The 20,482-nt window shown below is 50.2% G+C and overlaps 2 protein-coding genes across 8 annotated transcripts; both read right to left on the bottom strand.

Moving 5' to 3' along the window:
• Window positions 1-35: 35 nt before the first annotated feature.
• On the bottom strand, window positions 36-20,139 carry SLC5A11 (solute carrier family 5 member 11). Of its 7 annotated transcripts, none has more exons than XM_005229035.3 (17): window positions 19,912-20,139; window positions 16,664-16,840; window positions 15,662-15,733; window positions 14,857-14,961; window positions 14,547-14,606; window positions 13,938-14,042; window positions 12,464-12,569; window positions 11,516-11,596; window positions 10,881-11,086; window positions 9,932-10,067; window positions 9,080-9,187; window positions 8,531-8,681; window positions 8,132-8,300; window positions 7,136-7,351; window positions 5,770-5,932; window positions 4,477-4,658; window positions 36-200 (listed from the first exon to the last, which is right to left on the bottom strand). In XM_005229035.3, exons 2-17 carry the CDS (start codon window positions 16,793-16,795, stop codon window positions 66-68), a joined length of 2,127 nt encoding a protein of 708 aa, XP_005229092.2. In that variant the 5' UTR covers window positions 16,796-16,840; window positions 19,912-20,139; the 3' UTR covers window positions 36-65. The 7 variants fall into 7 exon arrangements, 6 of the variants coding, with proteins under 6 accessions (XP_005229092.2, XP_027636418.1, XP_027636420.1 ...); XM_027780617.2 differs by lacking the exon at window positions 19,912-20,139 and adding an exon at window positions 18,023-18,175; XM_027780619.2 differs by lacking the exon at window positions 11,516-11,596 and having other exon boundaries at window positions 19,912-20,127.
• LOC114010994 (testis-expressed protein 47-like) lies at window positions 220-4,207 on the bottom strand. Its single transcript, XM_027780638.2, is given in 5 exon segments — window positions 220-1,037; window positions 1,039-1,084; window positions 1,919-1,982; window positions 2,365-2,429; window positions 2,431-4,207. Coding segments are annotated over 5 exon segments (597 nt in total). The 5' UTR covers window positions 2,658-4,207; the 3' UTR covers window positions 220-842.
• Window positions 20,140-20,482: the final 343 nt, after the last annotated feature.

Here is a 20,482-nt window from a genome sequence, read left to right as displayed (position 1 = left end):
GGGGCTTTGTAGCTCGTGAGTCCGCCAGCTGCTCAGTTTGTTCTTTCAAAGGCTGCAGCGGAAGCCTACTGTGAATGAATGTGCATCTGTTCTTTAAGGCGTAGATTCAAGTTAAACACAAAGGAGTTCAGCTGCAAAGAGGAACGCTGGATACAACCTGTATCATGCAAAGAAATGAGAGGGAAGAGGCCACACTGTTTCTGTGAATGAGAAAGAGGGAAACTAGTCAATTGAGGTAACATTCATATAACTAGTTGAATTGATTTACTTAACATTTAAACTCCTTAATACTCCATAATACATTTTATTGATGTTCTTAAACTAGACCCTAGGCTTAACTACAAGAGAAAACTGCATTTCATTACGGCCTTGACAAGACTCATTGCACATACATCGTAGTTGCTGTCTTTTCCATGCCCTGGTTTGAAATCCCAGTGGCTGCCCAGTTTTTCCTGTTCAGACATCTCTTAACACCAGGGCTGGAGTTACTCCCTTATTTACCAAGCACAACTGTATCCCCTGTTCATAGGAATGCACCCCAAAATTGGGCAGGGGTGGGAGGCAATGTGGGGTATCAGCTTCTTGAGTGACTCTCGTGGCTTTAAGCTATGTTGTTGCAATTGATTAGTTAATCAAATGGCTGCACAAAATAACCCTACAGAGGTCTAAAAAGAAACTTGGAATACAATAATGAGGTTTTGTAATGCTTTTAGCACTGCTTTGAGAATCTGCTCGGGTGTATGTGCTTGCAAAGGCTGGCTGAAAGACAAGCACAGCTGCTTGCTTGTGTGGTTTAGGGGAATTTTTTTGGGGGTACACTAGGTAAATTTCTTACAGCCCAGTTACTTGAAGTTTACCTCAAAACTTTGAATACAGGCTGCCAGTTTGAGTGGGACGGTAGGGCACTCTGCAGCCACCTCTGCTGTAGACTGTGATTGCGCTGAGTTTTGTGGATGTGTCATGGGAGATGTCTCTATTGCTGCACACCACTCTGGGAGCAGTCTGGTGGGGTTATTATGTGCCGTGGCTAAAACTTTTAATTTCCTTGAGTAAAGCACTGTGTGGAAAGACAGTGAATTCCATCCTAAAGTACAGCAAGGAGCTCTTATCAGAGGGTCAGGTTTCATAAACTGAGTGCGTTATTTTTTGCATTCCCAGAGCTATGGTAGAGGATTGCATGCGTACAGCATGGTGCACCCCTCCCACCCCAGCCAGTGGAAACCTTTTGTAACTGTACTCTAAGGTACTGCATAAGTGTATCGAGTGGACTGGTCAGATGGAGGCTAAGAAATGAGCAGTAGGAATTTAATAAACAAATGCAAGAGTGTGATGGGGGCTTGCTTTGATAGGAATTCCATTCGCAGTGAAGAAAACTGCGGCTTTCCTGAACCTGGATTTCAGTGATTTAATAAGGGGCCCTAGAGAAACACTCAGGTTAGGCTAAAGGCAGCAGTTGGCTGAACTCTGTGGGACTGCTTTCGTAGTGCTGAGAGGGCAGACAGCAGGCTGGAAGGCAGTGACTAATACTCTGAAGATAATTTCTGGAACAGCAGTACCTACATCTGCAAACCTTTACAAAGCAGGGTACAGAAATCATACAGCCGATTCGTAAGGAGGGAGTTTTCCTATTTTCCAAAGCCTGTGGAGACTATTGACAGATGAAGTCTTGGTGTTTGGAAGATGGGTTCTGATGTGGAGGGCTGGGCAAGGGCCTGCTGGCAGCTGCTCAGCTGCTGACTGCGTCCAGAAAAGATGGGTCACGGTAACTGGAAAATGTCAGCTCCTCTGTGGTCAACAGGTATTCAGTGGGAGAGTAAAAGCTTGATGTAATCATAGCTAATGCTCATTTTAACCCTAAGGAAGTATTCTAGCACCGCTGTTAAAGTTTTGTTCACCTGAGGTAGTATGAAACATTTGCCAATGACCATGGGTTTGAGGAGAAGCTAAGTCTTGGGTGTTGAAATGGATTGTGCTGCTGCAAGGCTGCAGAGCAAAGGGTTGAATTTTTACAGAATTACATATTACAAACTAATTTGTGAACATAAAAATAATTCATCAGCTGCCCTACATGGCTTCTCCTTTGAATCATGGGCACTGAAGACAACTCGTGTTGTTCCTATTATGTCTGACAGAGCACGTCATCCAATTCTGTCAGAATACTGTTCTGGGGCAGTTACCTGAAGCGTTGGGTGGAGAAAATCCCAGAGGTAAGCTACTGAACCCACCACAGCTTTATTCAGGTCTTTAAACCTCTGTATGCAGTAAGAGATAGTTATACATTTATAGTTAGCTGGATCTTGGAAGCCAAATCTGTGCAAAGATGGGTCAAGGTTACTTGATCCCACTAGGAATTTATGTAACTTGTCTCTACTACATGAAAAATATAGCTGGAAGAGAGAAGTAGGAGACCTGGGACTTGTTCTCGAGTGATCTTCTAATGCGTTTTCACACAATCCACTGTGATAAACTTGTTTCAAAAGAAAAACCAGCAGTTTGTCAAAAGAGTTTATAGCGACAGCTCCAGCAAGTTACTGTTGTGTGGTCTGTTGTGTGTGCTCTCTGCTGCCACAGACAACAGATTTGCAGATCGAGCTTTTATTATTCAGAAGAAACACGAAAGCATTGCTGCTGTGGGAAGCTCTTCTTGACATATGCATCAGTGCGGTTCACGTTACCTCCTAAAACTGCACCAAAACTTGCAATATTGCAGTAGCTGAAGTCTAATGTTCCCATTAGCATTTGTTTACTCTAAAGATGCGGTTACATCGTTACATCGCTGATGCTGTAGATAGATCACCTGAAGGGCCCAGATGCAGAGCACTTCAGAAGTCTGGCATATGAAGTGGAATCCTTTCCTCTGCTCAACATTGGCACTAGGCAGGTGTTTAAAAAAAAATTGTCTTAACGTATCTCGTCAAAACATTTGGTATACAGTAATTGCCTGGGAGTCATACATAAAGTTAGTTGCAAAAACAATGTAAGACTTTATAAATAAAGTCTCTCTTTCCCACAGGGTTTCTAACAGTTGTGTTTCCTTTGCTTAGGAAGGATTCCCAAATGACAATTCTTCTTATATGGTGTAACAAAACAGTATTTTCTTATTTTATGGGCTGCTACAAGGCTTGTACGTATCACCGCTCTACACCACCCTTTACGTTATGCATGTGCAGCGCCATAAGCTTTTGTAGGTGCTACTTGCTACACCCATGCAATATTTAACATATTCTAAGAAATTTTGTGACAGGTGAGCACAAGGTATGAGCAGGGAAGGCGGCGTTCCCAGATCCCCAGCGGGCAGGTAAGTGGACACTGGGGTTCCTCACAGTCATACATGGAAGCAGCTGCAGCCCTGGCCTCGCCGGGGGGATTTGCCGCTGATATGGCTTTGTAAAGGGGCTGCTGCCTCTGCTGCCCTCCCCTCACCCAGCAGGGCCGCCGCCACTGCAGAGCGGGCACTGGCCCCGAGGAGAGGCTGCTCGCACCGCCTGGCCTTGCCAGGGAGCCCCGAGGCGCTGGGCCACCTCCGCCATGGCTGGTGGGGCCAGTGAGCAGCCGCGCTGGGGCAGCCCCCAGCCCAGCCCCCCACACGGAGCAGCTCTCGTTCTGTAACCAGTGTATCTGCAGCTACGGAAAGCTGGGGGGGTGGCAGGCTGACCCCACCGCCAGCCCGCCCGGGCTGCCCTGGGAACAGCGCCTGAGGTGAAAGGCGGCCCGTGGTCCCAGCCGAAGGGGTGCTGGTGGGGTTGGGCTGGTTTAGTGCCTTGGCCTTGATGACAGGTTTGGGGGCGTTTTTTCCACGCTGGGTGCTGGTGGCAGTGGGTTGGCATTGGCTGGCGGGCTGGCCCCACCGTGGCAGCACTGAGAGGCTGGGGTGCGGGGGCCGCACTGGCCGTGCTCCCCCCTGCACTGAGGAGGGAGCTGAGCTGGTGAGGCTGAGCTGGCGAGGCATGGCGCGCCGCCCAACAGCATGGACGGCAGGCCCTGGCCCTCCGCCGGGCACGGGGGGTGTTCACTCGGCCTCGAGGGTAGAGGAGCCGAAGCAAAGGGGAACCAAGGGGTTGTAGCTGGTTGTAGAGGCACAAATAGGAAGAGAATCCAGACTTCCTGAATTCCAGGCAGTGCTCCAACCCTGAAGAGCATAACTAAACATTTAAATTAACCAAACAAAGCTCTCCTGCCTAGCTACCTTCCTTGGCTCTTTACATTTATCATTTCGCTGACAGTTGGGGTCTGACGGTGCCAGTGCAGAGGACTCAGCCCCTGTCACGGCCAGGCCCCCCTTAGACATAAGGAAAGGATGGGGGAGGAAGGTCTGTTGTCTTAAATAAAGAAATAACATTTAGAAAGCACTAAGAGTTACATTAACCCTCTGCTAATTATTATTATTTACACCAATTAAGAGTTAGTTGATGTCATCTGGAATCAAATAGCCAGCGGCTACGCGAAGTAGGCCCAGAGGAAGAGCCCAGCACATACACACAAGAGCAAGTTGATGTTCAGGACGTGTTTCACCAGCGGTTTCTCCTCCAGGGACGCCACGGGAGGCAGCTCAGGTTTAGTCGGTGCCGCATTCTCAGCGTTTTCCTGTTTGCGCTCCATCCCGCAGAGCCACAGAAGGGCGGTCAGCAGCCTTGAGTTCCCTTTGGTCTTAGCCGTACCTAAAAAGACAGTCAATAGTGAGGTACAAATCCCACCGAATCCCAGGAATGTATCAGTGTGGTCCTGTGCAAAGGGTTTTGATGCAAAAAAATGCACCAGTGTTCTTTAAACAAATACACTAGCTACGCTGAGGTGTAGGAAGCCCTTCAATTAGCACCTTTGGGGCTGCAGTACTGATTTCATTCTTCCCTGGAGCTCTGAGTTCTGCTGTTCCCAATGGTTTAGGGAACGGCAACAGTAGACCAAACCTAAAAGCTGAGCTGTAGCTACTCGTTACCCTTCAGCTTGCACGTGCATGCTCTAGTCCATTTAGGGTTATTCCATGCCACACACGTGTGAATTGAATTTTCCCAGCTCTGGTGTGGGTTCGGGCATACGTGACTAAATGCTGGGAAGACAGTGCTTGTGCCCAACAAACATGAGACTTCCCAGCAGCTGGGAGCTCTGCACCGTAACTCATTAGCTTACAGATCTTTTCAACAGCTGTTTATAGATCAAAGGAATACACAGCAAAGGCTGCAAAGTTACATAAACAGTGTCCCAAGCCTGGCAAAAACAAGTGATGATAATCATCGCTGGAAAATGCAGAATGAGTTGCTATGCATGTTTGTACCTAATACCGACAAGTACAAGTTTTAAAAAATGTAAATCCTCCTTCACTGATCTGTCAAGAACTCCGCCCAGGGCTCTGGGTTCTCCCTGCTGCTAGAGTCGATCAGAAAACATCACTGAAAAACAGAAATGGAATTTCATGAAAATAATTGTGGTTTTCCTCCACCCTCCCCTTTTTCAACCAGTTCTCCTTGCCGCAGGTGCAAGCAGCACCAGTGGCTAGTGCAGGATAATGGGCATGGCTCTCTGTATCCCGTCCAGCTCCTTCTTGATTTCAAGCATATGTAATGCCATCAAGAGATGGAAAAGACACCAAGCTTCTGCTTAAGGTAAAACTGCCAGGTAAAAACCTTTTAGCATGCCCTGAAGTTACAGAAATCCAGAGGAAGTAGTTTTAACGTTTCTTGTCTTCAAAGCCTTTACATAATGCCTAGTGTTGTTATTACTGTTGTTATGCCTAGGTGTAGGTACTACTGAATACGATGTTGGAGCACTTACATTTATTATCATTTGAACTATTTTCAGAAGCAATGCTTATATCAATCTGGAGAGCGGGATGCTCAGCTTCACACACTCCTTTTGCAGCATCAGGGGAAGTGCTGACTGCTAGGTCTTGCTTGACTGGTAGATCCCCACGTGTGAACCAGGTAAGCCGACTTATCTGATGGCATGAAGAGTGGTGTTAAAGAAAACTGCTTTCGTGGTTGTTCAAAGGACTACCTCAGCAGCAGAGCAGCCTGCAGAGAGAATACTTAGAAGGGCCGAAATCTGTTCTCCTGCTCTGTTAGAGCAGGTGAACAGCCAAGTGCTCAGCTGGTAACAACAGAAGCGATGGCTACCATCGGCGCGCTGAGTTAAGCTGTTTGTACAGCTACGCTCTCTGAAGCATGGCGTTCTTCATTCTCTTTTACTGAGGAGGAGGCATTTCTGCACAGGATCATCACTGGATGCAGGCTGAGAGCGGGTCAGTGAAGGGAGCAAAAGGAATGGAAATTGTGGCCAGGGAGGAATGATTCAGAGAACTGGAATTGTTGAGAGAAGACAGGTGGGAGACATGATAATTTTCTTCACATATGTAAAAGACTGATTAAAGAGGGTTGTTCTCAATATCAGCGATAGGGCGGACAGAAAGGGATGAGCACAACATGAAGCTGGAAAGATTCAGGCTGGAGATGAAAAATTGCTACTGGGAGGGCAGGTGAGCTCTCGAATTGACGGCACACCTCCCTGGGCATTCTCCTTCTCTGGGGATTTCTAAGAATAAGTTCACCAGGTCTTTCAGAAATGTGTCGGGTTAGTCCTGTCTTGAAGGAAGAGGATGCGTTGGCTGTGTGATTTCTGAAGGTCCCTCTGGCCCTCCTTTCTGCTATTAACATTTTTCTGTAGCCTCAGTATATCTATTGAAAATAGTCAAACTGGCACAAACCTGTTCCAGAGGAAGTGTGCTCTCTGCCCTTGATTTCTCTTTTCTGCGAGTAAAAATGGTTCCTCACTAAATTAGTAAGAGAGTTGATAAAGATGACCCAGAAGCTGGAATTTCTTGGAAAATAGAGGGAAAAAGCTAATTTGTCATGGATTAAACACACATGTTTGAACTTAATAACAGCTTTTTGTAGCATCTAATGTTGACCAGTTTCCAGGGTGGGACTTTGGATTTATGGGACCCAAATATTACATGGCAGCAGGGTGCTGGAGCAGAGGAGGGACTGCTGTTACAGGTTATTGCAAGTGTGATCATAAATAAAGAATGAATGGAAAATTCCATTTCCAGATTATGTATCCCCACATTATTTCCACGGATGTAGCGTGGGGCATCCTGGAAACCATTTACAAATAACAAAAGAAATCTGAAGGGGTGACGCACCATTTCTTCCGAGGGGGGTTCTGTGAGCACGCTGACGACCAGCACCGTGAACGTGGAGATCGCGGCCAGGACCATGGAGAAGTAGAGATAGTGCATGTACTTCACCACGCCTGGGCGGCGGTCGGTCTCGCCGCACTGGGGCTCTGGGTAGATGAAGTCCAGCACCAGCCGAATGACGCCCAGCAGCAGCCCGATCACCAAGCCCCAGAATGCGCCCTGGACAAGGAAGGGTATGGGAGCAAGAAGGGTATCCAGGATCCAGGGCTATACATTTACAGGCTACAAGCTGGCCAGGCTTTCTCCTTGCTGTTTTTTTGGCAGGCTCCTGTTCCTCCCTTTTCTGCTCTTCCTATCTAGTCTGCCAGTGCTGTTACAGTAGCCTGGCACCTCGCCTCTGTGGGAGCAAGAGGGTCATGAATTTTGGTATGGAGGGGAAGGATAACATCTTATGCCAGAATATTTTGAAGAGCAGCATTTGTATCCTAATGGTTGCCTTAACCCTGCGGGGCTGAGAGCTGCTCTCCACCTAACTGAAGCCCCATTTGGGGAGATTTTACCCTTTACCTAGCACCAGTCTCTGTGGAGAAACTGGAGGTTTAGGGCTCCTGACACTTTTGGTCTGGCTCCTTCACTGTCTGGGCTTGCTGTCCCTTCTGTAGCCCCCTGATGCAGGTAACACAAGTTCGTGTAATAAACAAGCTGATGGCCAACAAGCCCCTAACAGGCTTCAAGATTTGTGAAGGACACCCTGCAACGGAGCAATGCAGCCGTCACAGTCCTGCTGAAATGCCAGCAGTCTTTGGAAACCAGCAGGAATTGCTCCCTCCTGTATTGCTGATGGTTGCTCGTCTTGTGCAGAGGTCTCGGTGCATTTGTTCCCCCAAACACTACAAGAGGCGGCAGAACTGCAGCCTGGGCCCTGGCTTGAACTACAGGACTCTTGACGGGGCAGTGAGGCTGCAGAGGCAACTGTGCTGAGCACAGCATGCTTGTTACCTTTTCATTTGCTCTTTTCCAGAAGCAACCCAGTATAAACACCATTGCCACAGGGGGCTGCAGGTAGGAGCTGATCGACTGGATGTAAATAAAGAGCTGTCCTCCCTGGCCAGCCTGTACCAGTGGGATCCAAAGGATGGAGACCACAGTGAGCAGCAGCACAAACACCCTGTGCAAGAAAAAGGTGCCATTACTGCTAGCTCAGGCCATGCTTTTCCAATTGCTCATCCTGCAAGACTTTGAGATCTCTCATAACCACAAGGCCTCTGCTGTAGTCCTCCACCAAACTGCACAATATGAAGATGCTACACCTGTACAAGGGCAGCAGGCTGAGGCATGCCAAGATGAGTCCCTAATGCTCAGGCTCTGATATAATATGCATGTCCTAGTCCTCCATACCTGCCAACGATCATGAGTTCCCACTCGGAGCAACGAGGACGGAAATGCTTCCAGAGGTCCATGGTGAAAATGGTGCTGGCACTGTTGAAGATGGAAGTCAGGGAGGACATGAGAGCTGCTATCATCACCGACATCATCAGGCCCCTGAGTCCTGGAAACAGAGGGAGAAGTACAGCCGCCCTGAGGAATCCCCAATAACCCCACTGTAGGATATCCTCAAATTCTTCTTTGAACTAGAAGAGGCTTTTAAAAATGTTTTTAGCCCCAGTTTTAAAATGGCAGTGACGGAGAGGTGTTGACAGTTGATTCTCATTGTTAAACATCTGCACTTTAGCTTTTATCCAAATTTGAAGTAGACATCTGGACACTGGATCATCACCCATCTCTCCTGTTGCATGCTGTCCCTTGCCACTGTCTCACCAAGCCAAACATAAACCCCACTGCAATTACAGCTGCAGGGTATTTTCCTCTCTGAACTTCTCTCATGGACACCTTTTGGCTGGTGTGTACCGTACCCATCAGTGCCAGCACCATTGCCAAGCTCCTTACCTACAGGCAGAAGTTCTATGACCAGCTTAGGGTAAGCAATATCAGAACAGCCAGAGGGATTGCCACAGATTTTTCGGCAAATTTCCGCATCTGCACAAGCCACCAGATCTAAAAAAAAAAGCAAGGGGGAGTGAGAGGCAGTACTCCGCAGCCACAATAAACCCACGTATCTAAACAAGTTAGCCTACTGAATGCGGTGAGCTGCTTTCTAAGCGAAATGCTGGAAAGCTTCCAGCAAATGACAGAGGACTCTCTCACAGCGAGAAAGGGCAGCGTTGGGCTTCCCCATTTTCTCTGTTTTTTTCTTCCATGCAAAAGACAGAATCAGTGCAGGTAGCTGACCTCCCTTGCATGTCTAATTCTTCTCTAGGAATGTTGCTCACTTGAGGACTACGGCTACCCAGCCCCTCTGGCACAGCTCCTCACGGACAAGCACATCCCCCGCAGCCAGCATGAGATTCATGAGATTCAGGGTGGCATATGAGGATTTCTCCGCATGTTTCAAACAAATTGCAGCAGGAGCGACACTGGGTGTAGGAGGGGCCCAAGGGCATGGTCAAAATGCAGAGTGGCTGCAGGCAGCAAGCTCAGAGCAGATCAGCACAACTGCAGCGAGAAAGGACGACAGGCAGTGGCTCCAGCACGCGGAGCAGTGCGCTGTGTGCGATATGTGGCTGGGGACTGCTGTAGGAGGATGTGCATCCTCCAGCATATAACTGGAAGAAAATCTCTTCATACTTCAGGCATTTGATGCACTGTGACCTGAACTTATTCAGTAAAGGCTGTTCCAGCTCCATAGGGTAGGCACAACCAGGAGTGACAGAGGGAACAGATCTCTCCTTCAGCACTTACCCGGGAAGAGAATTCGGCTGATCATGCCTGGCATTACCATCATAAAGAGGGGCAAAATTTTCAAGTAGGAGGTCATCAAGGAGCCTCCTTTGGCATGAGAGAGGTTTTTAGCAGCAAGGGACCTCTGAACGATGACCTAGAAATTAAGAAATACGTTTGGTCCGCTGTCAGCAGAGGGGAGCTAGCTGTGCAGCTGTGATACCAATTGCATTCATCTGTATACTTTGTTCTCCTCTAAACTATTGAAATCTTAGGGTGAACACAGCTTGTCTGGGGCTTTACAATTCTTGTTTCAGATCCTGAATACCTTACAGAAATGTAGACCTGAAAGGCACTCCTTGTGACATCAAACCTGAGCCTTGCTTCTGCACTATACCGTGCTGCATAATCTGTTCCTTAACTAATCCTACTCAGGCTCAGGATTTTCTTTTCTTCTTTTGTTGGAGGCTTCCCTGGCCTGATGGCTAAGCCTGGCCAGGTCAGCAGCCCTCCTATCAAAGCAGGACAGAGTCTGAAAAGAGCAAAGTGAGTTAAATAAACGAGCACTACAGGAACACCGGGAGGTTGCTTAGGGCTTCAGTCGTGCTGGTCCTGATGTTGTCACTAGTGGGAAGGGCAGGCAGAGCCCTGGGAAGCTGAAAGAGTGAATTCACAGGTAGTGCACAAGAAGGGAAAGGCTTGAGTTCAAACAAACAAACAAAAACCCCATTTATAGACTGGGATTAACTCTCAAACACATTCTTACCCCTTTTTACATTGAAATGATTCCCAAAAATTTTGTTGTGCATATCAAGTTTTGGATCTTTAGGATTGAAACAATCAGATTTTACTAAATTCCCATCAGCCATTAAACCAGCCCAGGCTCTGTCGCAGACCCTAGGATGTAATCAGGTTCAAACAATCAATAGCATGTTATTGAAACCAACCAAAGGGATGAGCAGTAACCCACCTGATCTGTACACCAGTACCACAGGGATGGGATGGTCATTCCCACCAAAACTCCTGGCCAGGGAAGGTCAGAGTTAACAGGGTCTCGGAAAATGTGAAAAGCATCTTCTCTTGGCAAGCCACAGCTGCTGTTCTCCTTGCGGGTGCTGGGAATGGCATCAAAGTATTTTGTCTGCAAACCTTCAAGACCACCAACTTCAACAAAGCCTAAAACAGACCACAAGAAGCAGTTATCACACACATCTTCCCGAGCTGGTACCCTGATTTTCAGTCTCCCGAGTTTGCTACACATGATGCTTCACAAGTATTCTTTACAGATCAGCAGCTATGGACTAACATCGGGCTGGGCAATAGCATAACACTAAACCTGCTGGCTAGCAAAGGTGCTTGTTCACCCATAATACTGCTTCAGAATGTATTTCTCTAGAGATTTTTCAGGGAGCACTCAAGCATTTTTACCGCACAAAGAACTACTGTAAGATCATTTGTACAAGCGTATATTCCAACAGGAGAATATCTAGAAGGCAGTTGCCAGAACATCCATTAAGTAATCAGTTGTGGCAATCCAGCTTGTTTGTAGTGCTTGGTAAAGCTTCTATCGTAGTTTCAGCAATAAAACCCCAGGGAAACACTCACTGAAGACCATGAGAGTCACAGCCCCTATCAGCATGATGAGGGTTTGCAGAGCGTCTGTGTATATCACAGCTGCCAGGCCACCTAAGAGAGCAGAGAAGCAACAGACTGTGGGAAACTGTTTTTTTTCTGTCACAGCATCTCACACTTTGCAGATGTTTTTGACAAGCAGTGTAAGCTGAACCCCGTGCCCGGCAGGCTGGCAGGTTCTAACCACGTCGGGGGGCGGGGGGGGGAGACACTTTGGCCAATTCCTGTGCATGTCACTTGGGCTAAAATGTCACATTTTGAATCATAATGAGTCATCATTTTGGTACTAAAAAGCCAAAGCCCAGTATAAGTACTTCTACGGGAAATACATGGAAAAACTCCAAAACAAAGCCCAAGCTGAATAAGGAGAAGAAATAAAAAAAAAAAGAAGAGAGGGGGGGATCTTTATGAGCAACATCATTAGGGGTTAGCACTGGGAAAGAAGCAACCTTTATTTGTCTGGGATTTGCTGCTTACTCTGTGCATGGCTTTTTTCCATTTGGCCACTGGTAAGCCCTGAAAGGGCATCCAAGATTGACAATGCTTTCCGCATTACATGGCTCATTGTTATGTAAATCACTCATACCTCCAAAAAGCCCAGAGGAAAAATGCGTTGTGCAAATGCCCTGAGCATAGCTTCTCCTTAAAGCAGAACTGACCTGCATCCATATCTGGCAGGACCTTGTAAGGGGTATTCATTTACTCTTACCTGGCAATTTTCTCTCAATAGGTGGGCTGTCAGTTGTCCCTGTCCCCCATCCCCTGTCCTCCCCCCCCCCATTATCCACAGTCATATCAAAACCAGATTGTGTGGGAACTGCAGGACCCCTATCACACGCACGAGGATGGATGGTGCGTGGCACAAACATGCTCAGCTCACTGTGCCCAATCCATGGTGTGATCTGCGACTCAGCCACATACCTGCAACGGTGTAAACGGCTGTGATGGCCAGCAAGCCTACCACAGCGATGTAGAGGTCCCAGTGTAAGGCTTGCTGAATGAAGAGGGCCCCAGCATACATATCGACCTAGAGAGAAAGGAGAGTTACCGCAGTTGCGATGATGGTATTACCGAGCCGCTCGAAGCTGATGGTGCCAGGGAGCACGACCACAGAGCTGGCCAGGCTGTCTCCTTTAGTGGGACCAGCCTGGTTTGCAACTGCTCGTGCCCCCCGGCTCCCCGCAGCGCCTTTCCCACACAGCACATCCCTCTGCAGCCCCAGCTCCTGCCTGCTGTGCGTTAGGACCAGGCTCAATTCAGTATTCACTTTATTCATAATTGGTCACGGGGGTGGCGGGGAGGGCGATGATGGAGCTGTCCTGAGAGAGGGCGAGCATGCACAGCCCTCTGTGAAAAAGGCATTTGGGTGGGGTGAGCTTATCGCTTCCCCCGAGCAGCAGGGAGCTGGCTGGGGAGAACCTTGCTGGCCAGGAGCGAGTACTGGTGCAAACCTCCACAGGTGCTCCTGCCGCCAGCCCCAGCACCCCTTCGCCATAATGCAAATTCCTCCTGCTGACAAGGTGACAGACAACAGGGAAGAGTGTCCTCGGGGTGGGACCCAGCCCTGACCAGCCAGCTCCGCAGCTACGTGAAAATGCTGTTTTACGAGAGCTTTAGGATAGGCAAACTGCAGACCACAGAATGACAGACATAGAAAAGCATCCTGAACACGGGAATCACATTATCAGAGATTTCCATCAAGGGGTTAGTTTTTTCTAGAGGAGGACCTGAGCCTAGTTCCTGGGTGCCACCCGAGCCCCGTGACGAGCACCTGTTCCAGTGGGGCCGCAGGCACGCACGTGTCAGTGTGTCCCACTGTGGCCCTGCGCATACAGGAAAAACACCAGCAGGGACTTGTCTGATCTCACAGATCCACGCGCTGCTGCACGGTTAATAAACAGCTCGTGAGTTGTTGCGCAAGGGTTGATTCAGTTATTTATTCAAGGCACTACATCAAACAGGTGCAATAAATCACTAACTCTTTTCTCCTAAACACGTACCAACTCCTACGTTCTTATTCATCCTGCACATAACAGCGTTTGGTGTCTGCGCAGGCAATAAATATGCAAAGGGAAGAAACTGGGTAAGCTGCTAGATGTACAAAATCTAACAAATGCACTCACAACACAACTTTTCCACGAGCTATCGCTCAGGACATGGATACCTAGCTTTCCCTCCTACTGTAGCAAGCATTTAGATGCTTAATGGGAAAAAAAGTTGTTCTTTTTGCATCAGTTCCCAGAACTACCATGGTCTCTCTTCCTCAGGCACTTGATAATACACCCTCTTCTGCTAAGAGAGGGAAGGGCCAGCAGCTGCATTTCTCAGCCTCGCTGAGAAGCACATGTTTCCAAAGTGCACCGAACTCAGTCCATTTCCCTTTTTTTCTACTTACTGATATTTTGGTGAAGATATAGATGAACAAGTAGAGAATTGCCAGGAACATCTGAATTCTTTTGCCTCCAAAACGCTTCCGCAAGTACTCTGGCATGGTTGTAACCTACGTGAGAGACGCGCCGTCAGAGAAAGTGGTGTGCCGTCACTCCCGTGAATCGCGGCCCATGGGACCGGGGTGGGCAGTTTGCACCAGCAGAAGACCCGCAGGGTCCTGCTAGTTGTGCTGTGCTGTTGTTTGGCTCAGCTGCCTACTGAGGCCAGCACAACGGCTTAGCAAGCACCGACTTTGCTGTAAAGTCTGGCACAAGGCTCCCTATAAACTGGGACATGAGAGTGTCCGCCCATCTTCTCAGGAGATGGGGCAGCTCTCCTCCATTGCCAGGGGTAGCAGAGCTGCCTTACCCCCACATCCCAGCCCTCAGCACCGTTCCCAAACAGCAGCTCTCCCCCTTCAGCCCAGGCTGCTGGGGCAGCTGAACACACCGTGGCTCACCTCCCACCTCCCGGGAGCAGCGCAAGCACAGCAGGAGGCAGTTAAGCCCATGAGCCGAACAGGCGATTTAGATACCAGCAAATAACTGACCAACGCAGCATCCCCTCTACTTACTCCTGCTGCTATGTAAATTGGAAGGAATAGCCAGGCCAGCACCAAAACACAAAACATGCCCTGCAAAGCAAATGGGAAGGAAGGTCAGAGATGCAGGTCCAGGCTGCCCTCAGGTGCATCAATGGGGACACAGGGTGGGGCAGCGCTCAGAGGCTCAAGCCCCCAGCAGCTGGGGGTGTCTTCTAGCTCACACAGCAGGACTCTGTGCCTCTGCAGCTGCCAGACCTGTACCCTTGTGTGGCGACTCCTTGGTGTTGGAGTTGCCCTGTACAGCACAGAGACAGCCACAGTGCCACCACGCCACACTCACATTCCACTCATAGGCTGTTGCGGCAATTCCCGAGGCAGCTCCTGACCCAGCCAGGCCGATGAAGTGGCCACTTCCAACGTTGCTGGCAAACAGGGATGCGCCCACCTGGAGAAAGACAGAAAATCAGACCTGGCCCTGGCACCAGGCACTGTTCTCAGCAGTGAGAACACAGTGATGCTCTTTCCCACTCATGACTACGGAGGATGTGAAATCCTTATCACTCTCTGCCACCTTCTTTTGCCTGTGTGTTCAGTGGCTCTGGCACCTCTCTCCAGCTTCTTTCATCATGCACTGCCTATAGCTCATTTGTGAGCATGTTTAGGACCATCCTGCTTCCAAAACAGTGTCCAATCTCTTGTGGGGAAGCAGGGCAGAAGGTGGAGGTAATGAGTAGAAACATCAGGTCATCAGGTTCTTATGTTAGCACATGCTGACCCACCAGCCCAGCCCAAATGAACACCCCACCAGCAGACTGGCTCGATATAAGGCTGCGGCTGCGATGGGGACCACCCAGGTAATTCTGGACATCTCTAGATCAAGGCATGCAGAGCTGGACAGGCTTTGCAAGCTGGTGGGCTGGCTCCCATGGGACACAGGGTTGTGGTGGAAGCCCTGCAGCAGCTCCACTTCCCCAGCCTCGAATGTGGGAAAAAGAGCCAGTATTGTAACTGGGTCTTTGCAAAACATGGAAGTAATCTTATTATTTTTTTTCCTGTTTGCAGAAATAAGTTCTGCTTGGACAGAAATGCTTTTCAGTCTCGCTGTAGCCTAGAGGCACAAGCATCATAATAATAAAGATACTTACAGGCCACCAAACCATCTGTCCTCCAGCTAGAAAGTAGCCTTTGACAGTGCTGCGCTGCGTCTTCCACATGGACTGGGAAAGCAGAAAAGCAGAACACCCATTTCAGCAATCATTTCAGCTGCTGCTCAGAGCATCGCCAAGCGATCTCCCCGGTGGGAGATTCTGTACTGTCATCAGATGAAAGCGAAGGGCTTCCTGAAGGACCTGCAGTTGCAGCTGGGAAATTCTGGGGGACAGGAGAGCAGCAGACGAGGGAGGGGACTGGCCAGTGCCACAAGCCACACGCGAATTTCTCTATCATCATCTCTGCATCCTGATTAAATGTTTTCTATGGTAAGCAAACTAAATCCTTCCAGATCAGCGAGGAAGGCAAGCAATTTTGGACAAGAACTGTGGACATCCCTAGCTACTGGGTGCAGCCAGGAGAAATGCTCGCAGTGCATGTATTTACCCATTGACTCCTGTTCCTCAGAGATTTTGGAGAGTTTCATGCAATGCCATGGGAGTTACGCACCACATTTGAAGAGAGCAACTATTTATCTCTGCCTTATGACAGCCCGATTGTGCTTTTGCTATTACAGAAGCTATGCCAAAAGGATGTCCTTCTGTCTTAATTATATATAAACAGTATTTTTAATTTATGGAATCTGCTGTTGAGACCACTGCGGACAAGCACAGGTGATTTATAGGACAGCAATTCCTTCCTGGATGAACAAAACATTATTATTAGCAATACTTTGTACTTAAACGACCTCTTCCTTACTAGGGTTCTCAAAACCTTAGCAAACACTAGAGCTGAAGAGCTCTCCTCTGGAGCAGTGAGGACACTTCCCCAGGCTGAAGTGAGGAAAAGGACCTGTAAACTTTATCTTCCCACTTGTTCAGTTGAATCCAGTGAAGTGCAGCCCGATTCAAGCCAAAGTAAAATAATCTGAGGCCAAATCAGCCACATTTTTCAGTGTAACAGGGCGCATACAAAAGCTTTTAATCATATCTGCTTACCCATAGCCCAACGACAAGGACAAAGATGAAGTACAGCACAAGAACAGCGATGTCTATGGCATCCAGCGTCTTTTGGGGAAACACATCCCACGGGGGGGTGACAGAGGACGGCGTGCTGCTCGTGGTCTCCATGGTTCCTTATGCAGGCTGAGTGCTTCTTTGTCTTGATGCATATATCTGTCAAAAAATGGATTACATGGATGGGAGAGGATGTGGCAGCACCGTGCTGGTGTTGACTGTTTCCTGAATAATTCAGGGGTGGCTCTGGTTGCGGTGCTGCTCATGTGGAGCTGTGGAGAAGGCTCTTGTCTCTGGCATTTTCCTTCATCCATGACTCCCTTTCTGTGATGTGAAGATGCTGGCAGCAGGCAGGCCTGCCGTGGCTTGGTTGGATTTCTTATGCAGTGGGTAATTTTCTAACTGGTAGAGAAACGGGCACATTAGAGAGAAGGTGTGAACAGCTGAAATAGCCGGAGGACAGGACCGAGACGCTGCACTTCCGGTGATGACAGCCTGCTGGTCCCAGTGCAGCAGCACTGCTGGACTGGCCTTGATGACAAGTTGCTGCCAGAAATGTGCCCGCGGCGAGCTGCGGGGTGTGAAGACATGTGAATGGCTCCAGCTGCCGTGGCACCTTCCTCCTTCGCCACGGCAAGAGCTGGAGCCGGGGCGCAGGGTGCTTGGGCCCCCTCCTGAGTGAGGCTGAGCTCACGGCGAGCAGGCACAGCCCTCTCCCTTACCGGGAGCGGAGGCTGGCAGCGTGTCGCCCAGCTCAGGGATGGGTGTACCCTCTGCCACGCCAGAGCATGCCGGGGCAGCAGGGATGGGCACAAGCACTGCCGGTAGCGATTGCAGCAGCGTGGGACCAGCACCAAGCAGCAGAAGAGCTGGTGCTGGAGCCGGGGCTCTCTCCTGCACTCCAGCCCCACAGAGGCATTTGATGTGCTTCCCACAGGAATAAAACCTCCTTTTCTTCTCCAGAAATGCCTGGTGAGGAGATGTGGCACCACTGTGGGACTCCTGAAAGGGCTCTCCGAAGCCCTCCAGAGCACCTCCAGAGTGGTGCCGGGCTTCTGCCCTTTGGCAGGAGGGGCAGGATAAAGTCCACGTCAGGAGGCTGGTTGGGTATTTGTGTTAATGCAGTGCCTCCTCGTTTCCTCCTCTCGCCCAGGCTTGGCTCCGCTCTGGGATCGAGGCAGGAGGCGAGTGGCAGCCCTGCTGCGGCCAAGGCAGGGGCAAGGCTCACCTTGGGCAGCCCCCGGCTCGGCGGTGGCCGCAGTCCATCACCAGGGACCCCTGGACCCAGCACCTCACTGCCACGCTCCAGCCACAGAGCAAGTTTGGGATTATTTCTCTTACCCTACACAGCTCAGGAGACGGCTCCCTGGCGAGGGGCAGAGCTGGAGTCCCCAGCCTTGGTGCCACCTCGCAGCCGGCTCAGCTCCAGCCCCAGCCCTGGCGTCGCTGGGACGGCTGGACCGGGTGTCTGTGGTCCTTGTCTTCCTCCTGCCTATGTGGCTGGCCAGGTCCCTTGGCCTCTCTTGTACTTGTAAGGCGACACTTATAAGTGCCCCCCCCCCCCCGCCAAAAAGCTGAAGAAGGTGGGGCGAAGGGTGGCCTGCACCAGCCCGGGGCTCCCGGCATGGATGGTCAGACAACAAGTAGTCGAACAAGTTCTTCCTCTGAACACCCAGCGTGCGGCAAAGCACAGACTAAACCAGCCGCCCCGTCCCTCGGTCGCGTTTCACAACCTGCCAGCTTTGCCCCTTCGCCCCTGCGTTGCACTGCGGCTGGAACCTGCCCGTAACTCACCACGGCCCGAAGGCTGGCCTGAAGTGCCGCCGGCTGCTCCGCACCGGTGGCATCGCCGGGCACCTGATGCCCAGGGCGTGAACAAAGCAGGGAGGGAATGGAGCCGCAAGTGCAGTGGTGGTGGAGATGCAGCAGTTTCTCCTGCCAGGTGGGATTCAGGAGGGCGAGCCCTGCTTTCTGTCCCCGCTACACCCGGTCCTGCAGCTCTGCCCGGAGTGGGGCTGCTGGGCTCGTGCATTTACAAAAAGGTCAGGCAATAAATAAGGAGTTTTCCACTGGCAGATACCAAACCATCACCCGCCTTCCACAGCTGGGGGGTGTATCCCGAGGCACCAGCAGCCTCCAGGACAAGAGCCAAAGATGGTACAGAGCCATGCCCTGGCTGAGTGGCAGCAGTGGCAGCACCAGGCTGGGAGCAGAGACTTGCAGCACCTTGGCAGAGCCTTTTCCGTGCTTTATCAAGCCCCGGATCCCACTGAATTCCTTGGGAGCCTCTGCTTTGTGAGGGTGCAGGCACTGGTGATCAGAAGATCAGTGCTATCTTACCTTTTTAAGAGGCAACATGTCTTGGCCGTTGCCAAGTTTGTACTGGCATGCTTAACCTCTAACTAGGAAAAGAAAAAGAAGGTTTGGTATGCCAGCCTTGGGAAGTTGCTAAACCCGCTCAAACACCTCCTGCTTTCTCTCTCGCAGCTCCAATATTGCTGTTTCTTTTCATCCCGAGACATTTCCCAGCTCGGGGCCCGCGGTGGGTGGTGAGCAGCGGCGGCACAGCCAGGGCTATAAGTTCCCTACGTTCGGTCTCGCTCAGGACGCAGCCACACGTGTGAGGGAACCGTGTGTCCCTCCCTCCAAAACGCACGCGGATCTGGGGCAGAGCTCCGCAGGCATTTCTCGTGCCCATCAGTAAAAAAGGAAACACGGGATACACTCCAGGGGAAATTCCCAGAGCTGAATACACGTGACCACAAGTTAAAGCTCCTCTTGCAACTCCCTGAGCAGGCGGGGAGGCTGGGCACTAGGAAAAATGCAGGAGATTCAGTTGCTCAGATTTCAGATCCTAACTCTGCCACAGCCCAGTGGAAATTTTGCCCCTTTTGTGCATTCAGCTCACAGCCCGGTCTCCCTCGGTTCCTGGCACGGGTGGCAGCACTTTCCTCGCCAGAGATTGTGAGGAAGGAACATCCATGGCATTGAAATGAAGCCGCTGAAGCCAGCCCTTTATCAATGGTGCTGGGAGAGATGCAGCCCACGTGGGTCTCGAGTAACCCATCGGACTACATCACTCTAAATGCCTCCTCAACAGGTTTTTTAAAAGCATCCCCAGGTCCATCCACCTCCTAAAGACACCACCGCTTGCCGGGGCCGAAATGCAGCCCCAACCCACGCCCCAGCCAGAGCTCCCGGCTCGAGGTAGAAGCTGAAAGAGAACTTACTGCGCTCAGCCGGGTCTCATTCTGTCCCCTGCGCCGGGCACCACCGAGCCTCTGCCAACTGACAGGCAGCTTAAATATTGCCAGAGAATCGGGATTTGCCAGCGGAGCTGTTAACAGTGTCACAAGGAATGAGAAGGAATATTTATAGTCAAAGTTAAACTAATTGCCCGAAGTTACTCTTTCGGTCTCCCGTGGCTCTGGTGGGAAGTGTATTATTTTCACTATCAGCGCTCATGGGTCAAACTCCACGGAGTGCCACTCTCTTAAGCAATCTGCACAGCTAGAGAAGGGACGAGTAACAATAAAAATAATCCATGCTGATGTCCTCTCAAGCTGACAGCCTGCAACACAGGGGGGAGCTGACAGCTAGCCCTGGCTCTAGGTTTAAGCCTAAACCTTACAAAGCAGAATCCATCCGTGGGATGGGGTTCGTAACTCATTCCTGAGTCTGTAGGTTAATCCCAGGATCGAGTCCCCTCCTGAGACCAGGCTGGAGGTTTTGGCTTCAGCATCGTCTGTCTGAAGAACCTGATAAACACAACCAAATGACACACAGGGAGCGATGCTGAAG

The sequence above is a fragment of the Falco peregrinus genome, chromosome 5 (genome assembly GCF_023634155.1).
Source record: "Falco peregrinus isolate bFalPer1 chromosome 5, bFalPer1.pri, whole genome shotgun sequence".
NCBI classification, from domain to species: Eukaryota; Metazoa; Chordata; class Aves; order Falconiformes; family Falconidae; genus Falco; species Falco peregrinus.
The sequence above is the reverse complement of the archived record's forward strand: the minus strand, read 5'-3'. Positions and strand labels throughout refer to the sequence as shown.

Bases quoted from the DNA above. Each gene is read 5' to 3' on its own strand.
- SLC5A11 (XM_005229035.3), bottom strand. From the start codon at position 16,795: ATGGAGACCACGAGCAGCACGCCGTCCTCTGTCACCCCCCCGTGGGAT. The intron at 8,682-9,079 runs GTAAGGAGCTTG...CTCTGTTTCCAG, and splicing joins CATAGAACTTCTGCCTGTAG to GACTCAGGGGCCTGATGATG. The intron at 7,352-8,131 runs GTAACAAGCATG...TTCCTTGTCCAG, and splicing joins GGAAAAGAGCAAATGAAAAG to GGCGCATTCTGGGGCTTGGT.